At 44.2% G+C, this 19,449-nt stretch overlaps 2 protein-coding genes and 1 long non-coding RNA gene across 9 annotated transcripts in view; 1 reads left to right on the top strand and 2 right to left on the bottom strand.

The window, feature by feature from the left end:
- lyst (lysosomal trafficking regulator) overlaps window positions 1–14,881 on the bottom strand; it is a 133,907-nt gene extending 119,026 nt beyond the window's left edge. For all 6 annotated transcript variants that reach the window (XR_006023359.1, XM_042065972.1, XM_042065975.1 and 3 more), the window contains exons 1-2: window positions 14,755–14,881; window positions 13,658–13,962 (exon numbers count right to left, since the gene is read on the bottom strand). Coding sequence is in view for 5 of the 6 variants with exons in the window: in XM_042065972.1 (XP_041921906.1) it covers window positions 13,658–13,738 (81 nt within the window). In the remaining variant the exon portion in view is untranslated. The remainder of the gene's footprint in view (window positions 1–13,657; window positions 13,963–14,754) is intronic.
- Window positions 91–19,337, top strand: LOC121685450. The gene is made up of 3 exons (XR_006023361.1): window positions 91–101; window positions 6,764–6,771; window positions 18,918–19,337. It is a non-coding gene; the product is annotated as an uncharacterized LOC121685450 (long non-coding RNA).
- Window positions 16,568–19,449, bottom strand: part of nid1a (nidogen 1a) — a 36,305-nt gene continuing 33,423 nt past the window's right edge. For both annotated transcript variants that reach the window (XM_042065979.1, XM_042065977.1), the window contains exons 19-20: window positions 18,400–18,512; window positions 16,568–17,239 (exon numbers count right to left, since the gene is read on the bottom strand). In XM_042065979.1, the coding sequence (XP_041921913.1) occupies window positions 17,109–17,239; window positions 18,400–18,512 (244 nt within the window). In that variant the 3' untranslated portion in view covers window positions 16,568–17,108. The remainder of the gene's footprint in view (window positions 17,240–18,399; window positions 18,513–19,449) is intronic.

The raw sequence follows: 19,449 nt of genomic DNA, 5'->3' as shown, positions 1-19,449 counted from the left end.
TTAGTTAACAGGACAAAAGTCCTCCACCTATAGAATTGGCTCCATGTTCCAAGATCAATAGTACCCAACCAGCAGACTACTCTCTGCTCCAGCCTATAGGTGTGCAGCAATACTAGCCGACACAGTCATGAGTAAGGTTGCTTCAGTGGCTCAGTGAAGGCACCAGGCTCTTTATCCATCACATGACTGAGTGACTGACTGCAAGCTCACACAGTCATGCTGAAAGCACTGTCTGACAGAAACCGGCCTGATTCCCGGCACTGGCCTGTTTATCCCAAGCAACCTCTAATGTGATCCAGTCCAGAACATCAATAAAATGGTGGCCAAATTTCTCCCTGTGTGTGTGTGTGTGTGTGTGTGTGTGTGTGTGTGTGTGTGTGTGTGTGTGTGTGTGTGTGTGTGTGTGTGTGTCATCAGAGGACATCCCGTCATAGACAACGGAGTAACAGGACTGATTAACTGCTTTGCTGCTACATTTAATTACATTAGCGATGAGTAAACTCTAGGACAGAGGGGGAACAAAAAGAAAATTGGTGTCCTTAAAAGTTGGATTTTCCCTCATTTTTTTTTTAATTAAGACAATAAGATCCATTTCCAAAAGATTATTTTTTTTATTGCTCTTTTTAGTCAACTTTAGCATGGGGCTAAATACTTTTTATAGGCACTGTATGTTATGCTATATTTAAACAACATGTACTATATAGCTTAAATAAAATTGTGTTGCCTCAAAAACCCCAAACGCATGAAATTCAGATAATCTCATCTTTCGTTCTGCATTCAAAGCAAATCGCTACAAAGAGAGCAGCATCCAAATGGGCGATTCAGTCTAATTTAATTTACGAGGAGAGATGGAGGCGATCAAAACACCAATCCTTCATTATGATGGTGAATAGACTGTCTAAGAGCGGCTTAGAGAGAGCAAACCGTCCTGTATGCTTGAGTGGTCTGATCTGCCCACGTGACGAAATCAAAGGTAGCGACGAAGGTGGGATCACACCTCCGATCACACTTAAAGTTTCTTTCTCATAAAACAAAAAACAATCATGTTGTTTTTCATGCTCAAGCAAATCACCCACGTAAAAAGGCTACTGGTAAATTATTATAAGTCTTTTAGTTTTGTTTCAGACACCTGATCAGGAAGGCTATAGCCTTCTCTTTCTGCAGGTGAGGAACATCTTTCCACAGGTGATAAAAAGGAAGCTAACACCTTGGTTCTAACTAGACATGAGCTCTCTGTGGGCCTGTTTGATTCCATTTTTTTCCCCGCAAAACATAAAATAGGCTTTGAGCTGCACATTCAGAGTGTGATTAAATAGTGCAAAATCAAACAGGATGGCATTTCATTAACACTTTTTCACCTCTGGTCCAACAACAGCACTCAAAAGGCTGCAGCACTCTCACTCTCTGCTGCACAATATCACACGTGGCAGGAGAAAGATTTAACACCCAAAAACAACAAACTCAACTCGACTTTGAGAACAACGTTGTTAATGAGACATGAAAACTAATGGTTGAGATCGCCATGGACTCATGAATTAAGTTAACAAAAACACAATCAATTCCTAAGCCTTGGAATCAAAACAGGGGGCCCTGGCCAAAGCCGAGACTTAAAACAGGAAAGTAGTAAATAAATAAGGGATTTTGGAAATAGCCCGTGTGCACGCAAGCAAAGAAAGCACAGCAAGATAGACAGACTGAAACAGAAAGAGCGAGAGGCTGTATTACTGCTTCCTGAGCTTTTTACACTTTACCTTTTTTTCTTGCTTTTTGGCGGGAATAAACGTGACTAGTCAGTCATACACAGCCTAACCGCTTATACCCTCAGGAGTATGTGTGTGAGAGTGCATATGGTGTGGGGGTGTTGGTAATAGGAATGAGGATGGGGGGGGGGGGGTGGTGGTGTGGAGGTGACGAGGCTCTTGGATAACTGAGAAACTGGTCATGGTCTTCTGATTAGCCCAGCATGATAGGCCTACTCACGTCTTCATGTCCCTGTCTGCTCCCGCAAGTCTGCCCGTGTGTGTGTGTGCGTGTGTGAGACTACAGTCTCGTGGTGGACATGATGGGTTGCTTAACGCTGGATAACTCTTTTTTTTTTCTTTCTAGTTCTTGTTTTTGTTCTTCCTTCCGGTTGATGTTACTGATTGAATTTGGTGTGCATGCTTGTATGTGTGCATGTGTGTGTGTAGAGAGAGAGAGAGAGAGAGAGAGAGAGAGAGAGAGAGAGAGAGAGAGAGAGAGAGAGAGAGAGAGAGAGAGAGAGAGATGAACCTCCCATATGAATTCTGCTTAGTGTTTCAAAGGTTCAAAGTGTCACCAAATTCAAACTCGCAATTCTGTGAAATATAGCTCTATGCTGCATTATTTATGAGAAATCAAATTGTTTTATCTGTGTCACAAAAATATGATAGTTTATGGTGGCAGGAAACAGCTTTTCAGGTCACACAGAGATAAAAACTCATGACATTTTTTCATATGTTGCCTGTGCCTTAGTAAACAGTTCCTTTGGTGTGGATTCTACAGGCCTGACCCCACATTTTGCCTGCCCTATGCAGACCTGTGGAAACCTACAGCTAGACTACACTACCAACCTTCAACGACGAGCAGAAAGGGTGCTCGGAGGAAGTCTGGAGCTTCGGAGTAAACAGGTAAAAAAAAAAAAAAAAAAAAAAAAAAAAGAGTAAAAAGGTACGCGTGAGTCACTGTGACATCCTGCCCAGCTGGGCTCTGTGCTGGAGAAGGGCACATTATTATTATTTTAAAACTGCTCAGCGTGGCACGGCTATGCTCAGTGCTCAGGCAGACTAAAAGTATGCAGCCTTAGGAGAGATAGGAGTCTCTTTCTTTCTTTCGTTTTTTCTTTCTTTCTCTTTTGAAAAAAACGTCTCTCTTTGAAATTTGTTCGCCACGTTCAAGTTCTATTTGTGTGGCGATATAGTGGTTCCCAGCAGACGCATGAACGGGTAACAAAATAACTGTAAGACTAAAGTTTCCTTTTCTCGTTTTGGCATGTAGCAGCATAGCCTATTGGAAAATAATTCCTGACCATGTCAACATTGGGCGAACAGAACACCGATGCAAAGCGGAGTTGATAAGGCAAGCCAATTTAACGAGATAGGCTACTTCAGTCTATTCTCGCAGTTGATAAGCAGCCGTTTTCCACACAGCAATGTGACGCAGTACCTGCCATAATTCAGCCGCCAATACAAAAATATACTCGCCATTGGCTCTTGGCGGGTGCTAATTTCAAGCCTTGTGTGAGAGAGAGCTTGTGTGTGTAGTATGAGAGAGAGTGAGAGAGCTTGTCTGTGTGTCTGTGTGTGTGTGTGTGAGAGATAGGGCTTGTGAGCGCGTGTGTGTGTGTGAGGGAGAGAGCTTGTGTGTGTGTGTGTGTGACAGAGAAAGAGCTTGTGTGTGTGTGTGGTGTGACAGAGAAAGAGCTTGTGTGTGTGTGTGTGACAGAGAAGAGCTTGTGTGTGTGTGTGTGTGTGTGTGAGTGAGTGAGAGTGTGTGTGTGTGTGAGTGTGAGAGAGAGAGAGTTTGTATGTGGTGTGTGTGTGAGAGAGAAATTGTATGTGTGGTGTGTGAGTGAGGAGAGAGGGAGTTTGTATGTGTGATGTGTGTGTATATGAGAGAGAGAGAGTTTGTATGTGGTGTGTGTGTGAGAGAGAGAAATTGTATGTGTGGTGTGAGTGAGAGAGAGAGGGAGTTTGTATGTGTGATGTGTGTATATATGAGAGAGAGGGAGTTTGTATGTGTGATGTGTGGTATATATGCGAGAGAGAGAGAGAGAGAGAGGGAGTTTGTATGTTGATGTGTGTATATATGAGAGAGAGGGAGTTTGTATGTGTGATGTGTGTATATATGCGGAGAGAGAGAGAGAGAGAGAGGAGAGAGAGAGAGGAGAGAGAGAGAGAGGAGAGGAGAGAGAGAGAGAGAGAGAGAGAGAGAGAGAGAGAGAGAGAGAGAGAGAGAGGCTAACCAGTACAGTAGGAGGAACGGCCTAAAGTAGGACAGGACATGGAAACGTGAGTCACCATACGAAGCGTGGAGAAATTAATTATTCAGCAATTCTCCAAGTCAATTAGCCCATCCACACGCCAGGAGCAGCACATCAGGAGGGCTCAAGGAGCCAAGGCAAGACTGCATGCAAGACTCTTAAAAGGGCCTAATCCACTGCTGAAATCGTTACGTTATGCATATAACTACTGTTCCTGAGGGAGAGGAACGAGGTACAACACAGATACTATGGGATATCACGCCCCTCGCGTGGTCTGGCTGAAGACACCTCTATTCACGCCTGAAAGGCAAGACGCGTGGTGACGTGGGAGGCTCCGCCCTCACGGTATATACCCCCCAGTCACCACCGTCGCTCCCCAGTTCAACCCAGCACTCTTCACCGAGCAACTGAAGCTGAGTGGGGCAACCTAGTGTTGTACCTCGTTCCTCTCCCTCAAGGAACAGTAGTTATATGCATAACTTAACGTTCCCTTTCAGTCGATTCACTCGGTACAACACAGATACTATGGGACCTATATACACGCCCCCCGCACAGCCTAGGCCTAGGTAATCTCAACGCCCAGCTGCAGAAGAAAGGACTGAGGAGGCCACTGAAGGGGCCACAACGTCCAGGCGGGTAGTAGCGTATAAAAGTATGTGGGGAAGCCCACGACGCTGCAGAGCAAACTTGCTCTACAGACAGTCCCTTAAACACACAGCCCATGAAGTTGCCATACCTCTAGTTGAGTGGGCATGCAAACCCCCTCCGGCAGAGACAGGCCCTTGGCGTCATACGCAGTGTAATGGCCTGCACAATCCAGTGAGAGAGAGAGCCGCCGCTTAGACAGCGCCTTGCCCTGCACTGATTAGCAAAGCAGACAAAGAGCGGTCACATCGCCGAAACCCTTGTGTACGCAATGCTCGCACTGGACATAACAAATGCAGTCTTTCTTGCTCCTCGGAGGCAAACGGAGGAGGTGAAAGGCAGATAGCTCAATCGCCATAGACTGATATGCCCAGGCAAAACCTTGGGAACATAAGCCGCATTGGGGTATAGACAAACCTTAGTGCCATCAGGTGAAAACTGAGTACAGGAGATGTGTACTGAAAGAGCATGAATATCTGAGACATGCTTTGCTGAAGCCAAAGCCAGCAGGAATGCAGTCTTGTAAGATAAAAATTTAACGTCCACAGAGTCCAAGGGTTCAAACAGGGAACTACATAAGGCCTCGAGAACGACAGGGAGGTCCCATGACGGCACTGATGACCTAGTGAATGGTCTCAGGCGGCGTACCCCCCTTCATAAAACGGATAGCTAGCGTGTGCGCCCCCGGGGACACGCCATTAAAAACCAACATGGCAAGCAGAAATTGCAGACAGGTAAACTTTTAAAGTTGAGAAGGATAGCCCTTGATCAAAAAGTGCAGGTATGTCAATACATCCACAATAGAACACTGAAAAGGCACCAGACCTTTAGCATGACACGTGCTCCAGAAACTATGCGAATCCTGGCACTGAAGGCGTGTAGACAGTGGCTTGCTCCAAGAGGACGTCAACTCCGTGACGAAATCCGGGAAGAGGGGAAGGCATTGCCGCACCACTGTCGGAGCCTGGGGCAAGAAGAAACCGGCGAACCTGGTATGTCTCTGTGCTGGGGGGGGCGGGCGCGGCCACTCTACTTCCAGCTTCCGAGCTGCGCGACGATACAGTGCGAAAAAGGAATTATCCACTTCGCCCTCATCGTTTGCCGGAGGAGACCCTTGGGCACCTGGCAGATCAGAATGCTCGTCATCGGACAGACTGTGCTCGTCCAGGCCCAAGTCCAGGACATAGCAGTCATCGTCAGCCCCGGGGGGCTCGCGTTGCTGGACAGGAGAACGAGCTAGCTCCATCTCGCTCAGCCTGCTCCATCTGATCCGCCCAGCCTGGGAGAGGAGTGGGTCCTGTGCGGCAGTAGCCTGTCCTAGAATCTTCTCAACGAATTTCACACGCCGTTCGAGTGTGGCAAGTCTGAGCTGGCGGCAAAACGCACAGGTATCAGGATGCGACAAAGCTCTACGGGCATGGACTATTCCCAAGCAGACCAGACAGGCTTCATGGTAGTCTTTCTCATGAAGAGAAAAAAACCGCAACCCTGGGGACAGGTTCTACTTGTGGTGGGAGGTCGAAGTTGGAGTTTGTGAGCTTATGGCGAGACACACGCACGATTTGAACCTCGCAATTAGCCTTCACAAACGGCGCCCGAAGTAGCGGTCGACTCACCAATAGAGGCTGTTGTCAAACCGAACTGATGGACTGTTAAACCGTTCAGAGATGCTAATGCTCTTGTTATACACACTTAGTAACCAGCTAGCAAGCACAGGCCGTGTCACTATAGAGGCGTCCATGTGAGGTGAAGAGAGCTTGAACTGGGGAGCGACGGTGGTGACTGGGGTTATATACCGTGAGGGCGGAGCCTCCCACGTCACCACGTGTCTTGCCTTTCAGGCGTGAATAGAGGTGTCTTCAGCCAGACCGCGCGAGGGCGTGATATCCCATAGTATCTGTGTTGTACCGAGTGAATCGACCGAAAGGGAACCAATACACGTTTAGTCAAAATGAGACAATTTCAATAAATAAATAAATAGTCTGAGGGTTGTACTATGAGGCGAGGTAACAGGCCAGGTTGGGGGTGACCCGCTGATCTCTAAGAACACTGCAGTAAACAGCCATTGTTTCTAAAGTGACGTGTTATTTCTTTGGGGATCAGCAGTTACTCCCGAAGTTACCAGGGTAAGCCAGTAATATTGCTGTGTAGTAAGTATACCCTTCTGTTGTAACAAACAAACAAACAAACAAACAAACAAACAAACAAACAACCAGACCAAGCCATGGTCCTGTTTTGTAGTACAGGCTACAATGAACTACCCACACCAGTTTCCAGCCCTCTACACTATTAGAACTGACGTTATGGGCTTCCAAAAATGGCAAAAGATGTAATGTGAAATTCCAATGTGTCAATTAGGGCCATGGCACCCAAAATTCAAATGGACATCACAGGCAAACCATTTGAGATATTGACCTGAAACTTCAGATTCCTTTGTTTGGTAACAAAAGGCACATATTTACGCCTTTGCAGCAAAATCTGAGAGGTGTCATGTACATGATACCCCGATATTGACTGTTTTCACATGAAGTGACCCTTTAACAAAGATTAAACACATTTAGTTTGTAACTGATGTAGCAGATCACTATTTACCTGAAGAGCAATGGCTTCACATTCATCACCATCATTCTCCCTCCACTCATACAGTAGATCAGTGGCATGAAGAAGACACCCTAACATTGTGCTTCCTACTCCAGCCACAGTCTCATGAGTCATGGCCCTGACTCCCTGTCCATCCACGTTGTTCAGTGTGCTCCAGTGAATCCCTGCACCACTCCAAAAAGCCTTGGAAGCCTCTCCCAACTCAATTTGGCAACCTTGTCCACTGATGTGCCATCACTGACCAAAATCTAGGCCAGATTCTAAGCACCACACCCCACAGGAACACTCAAAACACCCCCACACATTGTGAGTGATGGCTGTGGCAGGACATTTCCCTCCATTTCCTGCACGTAATCAGTGAGTGTGTGGCGAGGTCAGTGATTACGCTCAATGCTTGTAGTTCTTTGTCCAAAGTGATTATAAAAACATATAAACTTACTCTCACTCGCTCAGAATCAATCAAGAAGTCACCTCTTTTTTCATTGGATCAGGCCCTTTTGTTCTGATGGAATTCTGGGAGATGAAAATTCCATGACTAAGCTGGTCTAGTCAGTGGCACTGACTGGTACCTGTCAGACTGTCCAACCTCTTTTTCGTAAGCTGCTTATGTTATACAAACATCTGTGTGTTTATGTTCGACTCAAGCGGCTGAAATCACTATGAATTCAAATGAAATGTTGTTGCTGAATAGTAAAGAAGGAACTCTTGCTTGCAGTGCATTTGAGAATTTTACTAAATTCAACAGTTAAGTTGAACTTCACACAATAAAGCAGAGAAGTCATTCTAACCACCGGACCCACTTTCACAAGTCAGTTGGTTGCACAAACACAACATCCTTTTCTGGTTTGAAATTATATGGATGAATGCCCAGTGGATGACTTACAAAAGACTAAAATGAGATAGATTCGTTCTTCTACTCAGCCTTGCCACATTTTCTAGCACAAATACACCCTTACCTTTATCTAAGCCATCACAAACTCATCACACGTCACATGTTTCAAAATGCAATGAAGCAAACACTACGCTGTTATGACAATAGGATGGGTAACTAAGTGACCAGTTGTATGCGTTGCTAAACAGAGGTGAAACAAAGAGGTTAACAATACAACTGGTGCATCTAATATATCCCGCAGCTGCTAAAGGGACTCATTATCAGACTGTCTGTCAAACGTATGCACAACAGCATGGATATCACTAGGAATATCTCTTGATACTGTAAATTGACAATCGGGTGTCAGAACACCAGAGCATGCCTACAGTATGCTAAACAAGGACATTTGATTGACATCCAAAATGACCAACAGGCCATTGAATGACATTTGCTAGCATGCTCAGCATGGAGTCAACAGGGGAGTGCAATATAAACATGAGCTTTAGGAGTCCATAATAGAACCCATTACTCGCCTATTGATAAAAACCAATGATGCCACTAGTAAAAGAAGCGGTAATACATTGACAAAAGTGTCTGGATTTTCAGTCAGGTAAGAAGACAGAAACACATTAAAATTCTAACATTAAAAGCTATTTGTAGCCCACAAAGACATGGGGTAACAGACATGAAGCTTATAAATAAAGAGAATCCACTGACTCATGTAGTACAGTAGCCTAAACTACAGTGTGCACCTAAACAGTGAGGTTTGATGTTGAGGCTCGAGGAGAGTAATGGTCTGTATGGAGAGTAGCACATTCCAATTAAGCCAGAGTGCTGCTTGACGTCATTGGTGGCGGCCCGTGATGTTCTCCCCATAAGGCAGCCCTGTACATCAGATTAAACAGCAATAGAGCGTCCAATCCACAGCACAGATTTTTACAGACCAGCGCATTCGCAACAGGAGTCTCTGACTCATGCTCCACACACAAACAATGCATATCCTCTCTCTCTCTCTCTCTCTCTCTCTCTCTCATGCAGCCATTTAGGTTTTTACACACTGTAAACTTTTAACATAATTAACGGTCATCTCTCAATGTGAATAAAGGAGGTGTAAGATCACTCTGCTGCCTGCAACATGGTCTGACTTTCTTTTGAATGCACTTAACTTACGAGAATTTGCAGAAAAATCCACTTGGTTACAAAGCCATGATCCAGAGTTGAAAAAAGCCAGGAAAAAGTGCGAAGCCTTGAAGCTTTGAAAACAAGGTAAGATCTCGGAGCACTGGCAGTTGACAGCACTCGGCTTCTTGACAGAATCGTGATACAACATCCTTCCTTCAAACACACATACACACACACGCACCCAGCAGCACAGCAATCATCACATGGACAAAACACACACATGCACTAACTGAAAGTTCTTAGTTACTCAGAGTGGAAACCACTGTGTGGGTTGCATCACTAAAGGTCACCGCGTAGAGACTCAAATCAGAGAATCCACTCGACAGTCGCAGGCGTCATTTACAGTGGAGCTTATTAGAGGACAAACGGACAGAAAATCAATTTGGAGTTAGGGCTCCCTGCCTGCCTGCAACTCTATCCTGGACAGGGCAAGGTCCTTGACCTTAAACAAACCTCAACAAAAGGTAAGCAACTCTACAGCGTTCTTAAAGAGGTGGATGTAACACTCACTTAGAAAAGTGCCTGCAAGGATCCATACTGTAAAATGTGTGATAGGAAGGAGGGAGGGAGGGAGACACACACACACACACACACACACACACACACACACACACACACACACACACACACGTAACATATCAGTGTACAGTAGTTCAGGAATCCTTGTAGCCTTAAGAGTGGCTCTGAAGCCTTAAGAGATTACTGATATGACGGTGAGGGCCTGATGACTATGATGATGATGATGATGAACTAGACTACAGGGGTTTCTGCTACACACTGAACTGCATATTGAGATTGCGTAGAGTGACTTTATAATCCACAATCACCCACACGAAGAACAAGCATACACTTTACGACTATACACCAGCCCTTTAAACATCTCCAAAAGAATCAAAAATCACTCCACACAAATAGGCTAGGTTACATTCTTGTCTAATTTCATATCTTAACACTTGGGACAAATTTGTTTTGACCCTCCATGTGCAGCGCCTCTTACAAGACCGGGTGGGGGGGCCACAACAAACTGGACAAGGGACTCAACAACATTAGCAAGCAAGAGAGGAAACAAAACAAGCTAAATAACAGGGTCATTGATTGGTCCTTGCTCTGTAGCACAGCATCATTCTGAGCCATGATTGGTCATCCCTTCAGACCTCCATCACATTGGAGGTGAACCCCACAGACAGGGATGCTTTGTTTTCTGTGGCAGGAGTCGAAGGGCCCAAGTCAATGCAAATACTCAGCTCAACGGCAAGAAGGAATGTGACAGTGAGTGTGTGAGGGGGTCAACAACACTCCTTGTTGTCATGTTTTTTTTTCATATCCACAGAACAACAATTGATCCGTGTAGTCTTCAGGACGACAGGCTAGCAGAAACAATACAGCTAGGCTACAGAGAGAACTGCAGTCACAGGGCATGACAACTGTAGCCTACGCCCAGGCCATAAGATCAACACTGGAGACCGCCAAATATGGATCTGGTTAAAAATGATACATTTGATGCATTTACCTTTCCTACAATCTTTAAAATCACCCTTAAACTGAATCAGATTCTGTTGCGTCAGATAAAAGTGAACAGTAAAGTAAAACAGCACATTTGTGAGTGAGGCACAGAGGAAGGGAAAATAGTTAATTCCCACTCCCGCTCTGGAGGTGAACGCTAATCAGAGTCCCGTGATGAGGTGAGGGTGAGGGTGGGGGTAGGGCATACGACAGGAGAAGGGAGAGGGGAAGGTGATGAGCGAGTGAGAGAGAGGGTGTGAGAGAGAGAGAAAGAGAGAGAGAGAGAGACCAACCTTTTTAGCTCCACCACTGCCAAGAAAGTGTGAAGAGAAGAAAAAAACACTCCCAGCTGGGCTGCTCTGTCTCTGATCAACTGCAGTCAGCTTCAGTAAGACACTGCTCATACCAGGTCACATCAGTATAGAGGCAGATTAACACACTTCCCACCATCAACCCCACTGTGAACTATACATTCACAACTGCAGCAATTTGACACTTTTTGAGTAATGCCAATCATAGAAAATCTAATTTTAGTATCAGCATGCTAGTAAGCCTTTACCAGTGCCAAATGTGCTGTTGTTGGTGTTTGCAAAGTACTTTTAAGTAGTCTTTTTGCTAGTTTTAGACCAAGATTCTACACCTCTTCTCCAAAACTTTCACACTGTCTCCCTAGATGTCTTCACAGATACCCTCTGTGCAACCAACCATAGTGGTTCTGTCACAACTACTCAGAATGACAAAATTCATACAGGCCCCTAGTGAAAAAACAAATGCTAATGTCTAATGTTGCCCTGAAAACATCCTGGATGTAGGGTGATCTATCCTTATCTTAAGTCTAAAATAAGACATGGAAAAGAAACATGTCTAGCTTATGTTTTTTTTTTTACATGTACACTATCAAAACATGTCTCTGTGGACTATATTGGATGAATGTTAAGTATAGATCTTGAATTTGAAATCTTGAATTTCCCTAGGGATCAATAAAGTATATCTAGCTATCTATCTATCTATAGAAACTCTGAGCACAAGAGTGGATAATTTGTGCCTTTGGTGTTTAAAGATCCACATAGGGAAACAAGTTTCCATCCATCTGTGCTAAGGTGAAAGCATGTTGATCAAAGCATTAAAGGAGAAATCAGGCAAGTTTTCACATAGATCTCCGTTTCTCGATTGATCCCCGTTGTCCATGAGCTCCCATATATGCCCACAGAGCGTAGCATTGTAGCTGCCAGGCTGCGTTAGCTGCTGGCTGTAGCAACTCGAGCTATATATTGTTAGATGTGTTCCACTGCCAAGGCAATGTCAGCAGTGTTTCAAATGAATGTTTTAGGCTATTAATAAGCTATTGAAAAAAGTGTGAACAAAACATTTTTACAAAGTGTGTTGGACAAAAGCAAGTGTGTGTCATTTTCATCAAGGTGAAAGCTGTACTTTGGGAGAACAGGCGAGTCAAAGAGACAAAAATAAATATCTCTGGGATGCAGAGAAAAGACTTCCAGAGTAATAAAACTATCATCTGCCACAGCGTGAAAGACCAGAGAAGCTCCTACACGTCTTATAATTACTACACAAGTTAGTAATTATAAGACAGCAGATGGTTTTTCTGTTATTTTGACCACTCAGTCTTATATTAATATTATAAAACACTACTTGACACAATACTGTATAGCAGTGGTTATCAACCAGGGGGTTGCAAGATCATTTTTGGAAGTCGCCAGTTGTTAAGTTGGCAAACGTTTGAACTAGCCAACTAGCTCCGCTGGTGGGAAACGCATGGGACTCATAGCGCTGCCGCTGTCCTATTGCGTGCAGAGGGAATTTGAAAGACAACTGATTATCCCACCCCTCGGACTGAGCTCTGCAAACGGTGAGTGCCCAAACCCTACATTTTAATGTGGGTCTGGCTCGTCAGGCTATATGCATTGTTGTCTATGGTCAGGAATTGCAGTCATTAACTTGTGTTTGTAATTATAACACCTGTGACAGTTTGTAAAGTAGAAGCCTCGTCCATTGCTTGGAGATGGCTTCTCAGAGACATACCAACTGAAGACTCCCACCTGAATCTAATCTAAAGCAGTAAAGCTAAAATGAAATGTATTATTCTATGTGTGAGCAAAATAGTCTAGGAAGCATGCAGGTGGAGTGGTGTGGGGTTGCACACACCAATCTGATTATTATAGGGTATAACACAAAAAACATTGAGGGCCATAGGTCCAAAACTAATAGGGACAGGGGTGACCTGGCAGTCCTGCATATCTGAAGCCTTTGACATGACCTCAGATTTAATTTATAGCACAGCTGGGAGAACAGCATCTTTGGGACCAATGGAAATGAATGAAGCCAATGCTGACTATGAGTCTTCTTGAGCCATAGTGCCAAAAATGGACTGCAATGGCCAGTGGACTGCAATGGCAACTTTTCTGCGGTTTTCACAGGGGAAGTCTCTATTCTGTGGCTAACTAACGTTGTTGTTTTTTTTTTAAAGAAGTCCCAATACTTCTCTGGTGTCTGATATCATACCAAAACAACCTGAAATTTAAACTACTGGTATGTTTTCTCCAAGTGAAATAAATTTGTGAGTAACAAAATAAATCCCCAGTAAAACTGCAGAGAATCAAGCAAGCATCACATAAATGTAGCCGACCAACTCTCGAAGTTCAGCACCACCAGTAGCCTGGGTTTTCTCATGCTGCCTAACGCGCGCGATTTTATTCACGCTGCTAGGCTACACCACCACCATGCAATGCCCATGTTTGTCTAGGTCAGCTTCTTCACCAACTGTCACCATAAATTCTGCGTATGCATCTCTGTGCATCCAATGCCAGCGTACTGTACTTATATACTATTTGGCTTACCTGTAGATCAGCTCCTTGTGTTCGGCAGTCCATATACTTTTCCCACGCAAGGGCAAGATTTGCCAGGTGTGGGCTGGCCATGGCGGACTTGACTCCAGGCACCAGGGGAAGAAACCGAAGGCAACAGTTCACTCCTCATCTACGGTCACGGTTGTGAGAGAGGTACTGGTGCAGCTCCAATAGACTATGCATGGCATAGACGCAATCCTCCAAAGCTTATCCCAGTCACACAACCCATTCCTGATGCTGGAGGAATGCACTAAGCATTCGAGTTAACGGTAGTCAAAATTCCAAGTGTCCGCTGTCTGTCAGGAGGAGAATGACAACAGTCCCTGTCAGACATAGCCCTTACGTTACGTTTTTAAGTAACAGAGAGGCCAAAACTTCTTGAACATGCTTGATACTTGCAAGCTGATGTGATGCCTGCATCACAAACTGTGTTAACTCAGCTAGCTAGTTAACTTAGCTTATGTTAATGTTGGATGGGTAGTTTGCTGGCTAGCTGAAAGGCAATGCAAAGTTAGCTAAATATACAATGTTGCAAAGTAATACCAACAGACATTTTTTTCGTGATATTTTCAGATTTCATGAATGCATTACTCTCATACAAATTGGCAGGTAGCACACATGCTAACGTTAGCTTCTTCGCTAGCTTGCTGAGCCAGTGTTGGGTCACCACCACCACTCCAATGCTCAGGTTATCTGACGTTAGCTAACTGAGTTGCCCGTCAAGCTAGTTGGCTAGCCGGTTGTACTGCAGTAGCAGATAGTCTTACTTTAAGAAGTCATTAGAGTAGATTTTACGAGTCTGCATAGTAAGTTTCTTGTTCTCATATGAAAAGACAAAAGAGAGTATTTTATCGTTAGTGCAAGATTATTAATCGCACTGCCTCACGCCCCTCGCTCAGCTGCAATATTTTTGCGGTGTCCCGCATCGCAGTATAACCAACCCAGCTATCAGCTGACTAACGTTATCATAACAGCAGAGACACTTCAAATGTCCCAATGTTCAATGTCTTAAATTACACGACCTTAGCTTAACCTAACTTTTCATCTTTTTTTCAATTCATTAATTCTGAGTTTAGATAAAAACATACCTTCTGTTGTATCGTTGAAATACATGCAAGCCATCTACTCGTGAACATGACAAGCGAAACACACAAATTGCTGAAAAGAACGCCCACAAAACATGTTTGACGTTTCCATTGGTTAAAAATAGATAGGCTCCCAGTCAATCAAATGCAATTTCATGAAAGAACGGTCACAGTCACCAATCACTCAGATGACGTCAATCGTGTCCCCCTTTGTAGGTGGAGTTTTGTCCGGTTAACAACAGACGCCAGCAGATGCAGGGTCGTTTACAGCTGAATTTCATTCACAACCGATCTATAATATCTCAGAATCTTGCTATTGTGTTACTCCACTCACGACAACAGTTATTTTCGTTATCATAGTTTAGATGGCTGGAGTAGCCTAAGCCTCAGCTGTGCAACGCCTTAATTTACATTCATTCATTTGTTTTAATCCATTAAAAAGGGCAAAGCCTGATATATTTGAACTTGAAATGATAATTGTCAGGAATAGCCTATTTGTCATTTCTGGACCATGCAAGTTGTATGAGCTATTGTAGTCCTTGACTACGGTGTCTCGCACCTAATTTGTTAACGGAAGTCAGGCAAACTGTTCCATTTCGTCATTTGATACAAATCCGTGCATTATTAAAAGCCGTCAGTCAAGCACCCCTTTAATGCCATCCAGTCATGCATAGGTCCGCAGCCTTGTCTGGAAAGGGCAGGCAATATAGCAACGATATGGCGACTCTATCTAATATCTGGTCTGGTTGGTCCAACCTCCCAATTTGGATCATAATTTAATACAGTATGTCAGCATGTTTACTTTCCGGACAATTACGTTGTGGTTTAGATTGCAGAGGTAGCCTAAATGTGTTGATTTACATATACTTTTCATGATTAAACCCTAGAGACTGTGTTAGATTAGGAACCTTGTCATCGTGAAAAACAGCCTACTGTTCAAACACGTTTGACCATCTTAAGCCATGTTAGTGATCCAGCCTACAAATTTGTGCATATCTAAAAATGCCATAGGCTACGCAACCGCAATGGCAACAGCGCTCCCCTAACCTCAGCTGAGGTGACTAGTCATCATACATATGTAAACAGTGACATCCAGTGGTTAACATGTGAATGACAGTTTTGCTGAGTATACCTATTTGCTTGCAAATGATTGAGTATATATATATAAGTATATGTAGTCTTTTGATCCCGTGAGGGAAATTTGGTCTCTGCATGCAGCTGTGGCCTACTGGGGGGCAGCCATGGCCTTCTGGTTAGCGCTTCGGACTTCGGGTTGCCGGTTCGAACCCCGACCAGTAGGAACGGCTGAAGTCCCCGAGCGCCGCTGTTGTAGCAGGCAGCTCACTGCGCCGGGATTAGTGTGTGCTTCACCTCACTGTGTGCTGAGTGTGCTTTACTAATTCACGGATTGGGATAAATGCTGAGACCAAATTTGTGTGTGTGTGTGTGTCTGTCTATATATAAGTATGTGTGTCTGTCTCATGCATGAACTTAAGCTATCCTGTGAGCATTGAGCTGACTCACTCATGTTAAGGCCCTATGGTGGATTGCACCCAGTTGGAGTTGCTGCACTATAGCCTACTCAATCATTTGCAAGCAAATAGGTATACTCAGCCATTTGAACGATATGGCGTACATTTAGTTACATTTAGGGCCCATAGTGTTATTGTTAGCCATCCTCTGATGAAGCCCGTGCACATGTCAGAACAAGACACTTGAGTGGGACTTTACTGTTTATATTAGTGGGACTAGATTGTTTACCACTGGAATTATTAATGTACCATATCTGGTCAAAACAAATAAATAACACAATGAATTCTTTGTAGAAAACAGCCAAAAACCTTTATTGCACAGCTGTACAAGGTGAACATCTCTTCTTTAAATGCAGCTGTTTGAAGTGATTATTACTTCAAAGAACATCAGTACAAAAGGGTTCTTTAATTCAGTGTTACCCCATAGGAAGCCAGAGGTCTATGTTTATAGGTCACAGAGCCAATGAAGTAGGCTAACCTTCACAGTAATTATTTCCCTTACACCTCTTATGTCCATGTAGGGCCCAACAGCACCATATAACAATAATATATTTAGGATATGGGCTTATGTACAAATATGATCGCTGAAATATTACTCATATGATTTAGAAATAAACTTAAAAAAAAAAAACAATAAATTGTGACAGGCTATATAAAATAATTTTGAGCACACAGCAGTTTGAGCGCATGATTCAGTGGCTTCTTGTTGTTGAGAAACTGAGGTGCCAGGTACAGTGGTCAGTATCTCAGCTTCCGAGGCTGGATGGTCACCGGGGTGCTGCTGAGTGTTTTTCGTCTGGTCTTCCTCTCTTCCACCGTTTGACCTCAGTACCTCCCTTCACTTTCTACACAGCTCACTCCTACGGCATTGTCCGGACACTTGCATGTGCGGCCACCAGGTGTCGCCAAACACAAGTGTGTGCAGCCTCCGTTGTTGACTGAGCAGTAATTTTGTCCTGGCGAAAGAGCAAGCAAAGTTGAATGAGCTTTGTTGTCATTGTAGCAAATGTACAGCGAAATTGGAGCGCAGCTCCGCATGGTGCTACAGCATGACACAAGAACAAACAACAACAAGAACAAAACATATAGTACACAAAATGCACATAATAAATACGTAATAAATATGACTTTAAGCGTCGGCAGCTGTGTAGGGGCTAAAGTGCATCTGGAAGTCATATAATGCGCCAGGGATGAAGTTACAAGTACCGGTAAGTGTTTAGAGTCCGGATGGCTACAGGAATAAAATGGTCTCTGAGTCTGGATGTGTGTGCTTTTGCAGATCTGTAACGTCTGCCGGATGGTACCAGTTCAAAGAAATGGTGAGCAGGGTGTGTTGAATCTTTGGTAATGTTCATGGCTCTGCAGTGGTAGCGTGTGTTTGCAATGTTGTCCAAGTGAGGCAGGGGGCGGCCAATGATCTTTTGTGCTGCCGTGATTTTCCATGTGTGTCTCCCTTCTCAACTACAGAAATCATGTGATGTCATGTGATAATTTCAGTTATTCACTTAGGCAAAGCATTTCAATTAGTTCATTTTGAAAGTGAGACACACAGACACAGATGTCCAGGGGAGGCCTCATCCTTACTGTTCGCCGACTTTGCCTTGTCACAGTCTATAAACCCAAGTTCTGTTACTGAGGAGAAGTGATGGTTTCACTGTAACCACCCATGTCCGTCCTAAAAACAAAGTTAGTAAAAGCTGCCCTTAGCACAAAAACACATAGGCCAGAAATCGATCCCTGCGTGGGTACACCCAAGGTTAGAAGGATAAAGGGTTTGTTTGACTGACTGCCGGAGGTCACTTGGGATACGAGCTACACCAGACTTACTTCATTCACGCAGCAGTCAGTCGCCCCTCACAGAGAGGCCTAAGAGAGAATTCTAAGAAGTTTCTTCAGAGTAAAGTGGTGATGTGGGGAGGAGAGCCTTTTCCATGACCATCAGTCTTGTGGGCATTTTACACAAACATCTGCTATATTTGCATGCCATGTCAGGGGCTACATCAACAACTTGTGTCTTGGCGGGGGGGAAACGCCACTCGCTACTACAGAGCCAGTGCACAGTATACAGATTTTTTTTGCCGAAGATAAATAGTGTAAGGAAACGCAGGCATTTTACCAGAGGGGCACTGGGCGTAGGCAGCTGTGATCCCATATAGACGAGACTTTTTCTGGGGATGGAACTCCTCTAGCTCCCTTCCTGTGTGACGATCCACTGTGATTACAGCATTCCTGTCACAGACACACAAGCACACAAACACACAGTGAACGTTGGCGTTGCAATTATAATACAGCTTCAGACAGAATTCGGACATCAGTACACCACATTGCTTACATTCATTCATTCTGTGGTCAACAGTGGAAGGAAAAACATCATGATGACCACACAAGGATGATAAACACACGAAGATCAAGGAGGTTTCAAGGTAGAGTGTGTCTCGATTAATGTACGTCTCGATTGATTCATTCCAGGGACAGACTTTGCTTTTGGCTCCTGACGCACGGAGCACAGCAACCTAACACCCTCCCAAGCCCCACTACCCAGATAGAGCTCAAGGAACAGCGAGAGAGAGAGTGAGAGAGAGAGAAGGAGGGATGGAGGGAGAGAGAGAGAGGGAGGGATAGAGGGAGAGAGAGAGCAGGGTAGTAACACACATGAGTAAAAAAGTATTTTTTTCGTGGAACGGCAACTTTCCATATTCCTTTTTCAAAACGGTACTTCTACTTTTACTCAAGTACATTTTTGAGCCAGTAATCTACTTTTTACTTTGCTACATATTCAATTGCCTTTCATTACAAGTACAAGTTTATTATCGGAGGAGAGAATATTTTGAAAGAAGCGCACCTCTCCCTCGGTGTACAACGGCATTGGGAGAAAAGAAACAGGGCTTCAGAATGCATTTCTACACTCTACTATCGCCCCGCGATTATAAAAGTAATAACTGGCCTACCGGTATGTAGAATCAATCAGATCACGTTGTAGCCTACTACACGGAAGTAGATGTTCTACATATCTAACAGCTCAGTTAACGCAATGACGTCCTGCCAGCTGCTGCATCTTCTGGTGAGACAGCGTAGCAATGAGATGAGAGGTATGACATGACACGGAAACTTTCACCTATATTAATTTCTGGCCAGCATCGTTCAACAATCACGTTGGACAAGAAAA

This window comes from Alosa sapidissima, chromosome 16, assembly GCF_018492685.1.
Source record: "Alosa sapidissima isolate fAloSap1 chromosome 16, fAloSap1.pri, whole genome shotgun sequence".
NCBI classification, from domain to species: domain Eukaryota; kingdom Metazoa; phylum Chordata; class Actinopteri; order Clupeiformes; family Clupeidae; genus Alosa; species Alosa sapidissima.
Note: the sequence above shows the minus strand (reverse complement) of the source record. Positions and strands in the feature narration are given on the sequence as shown.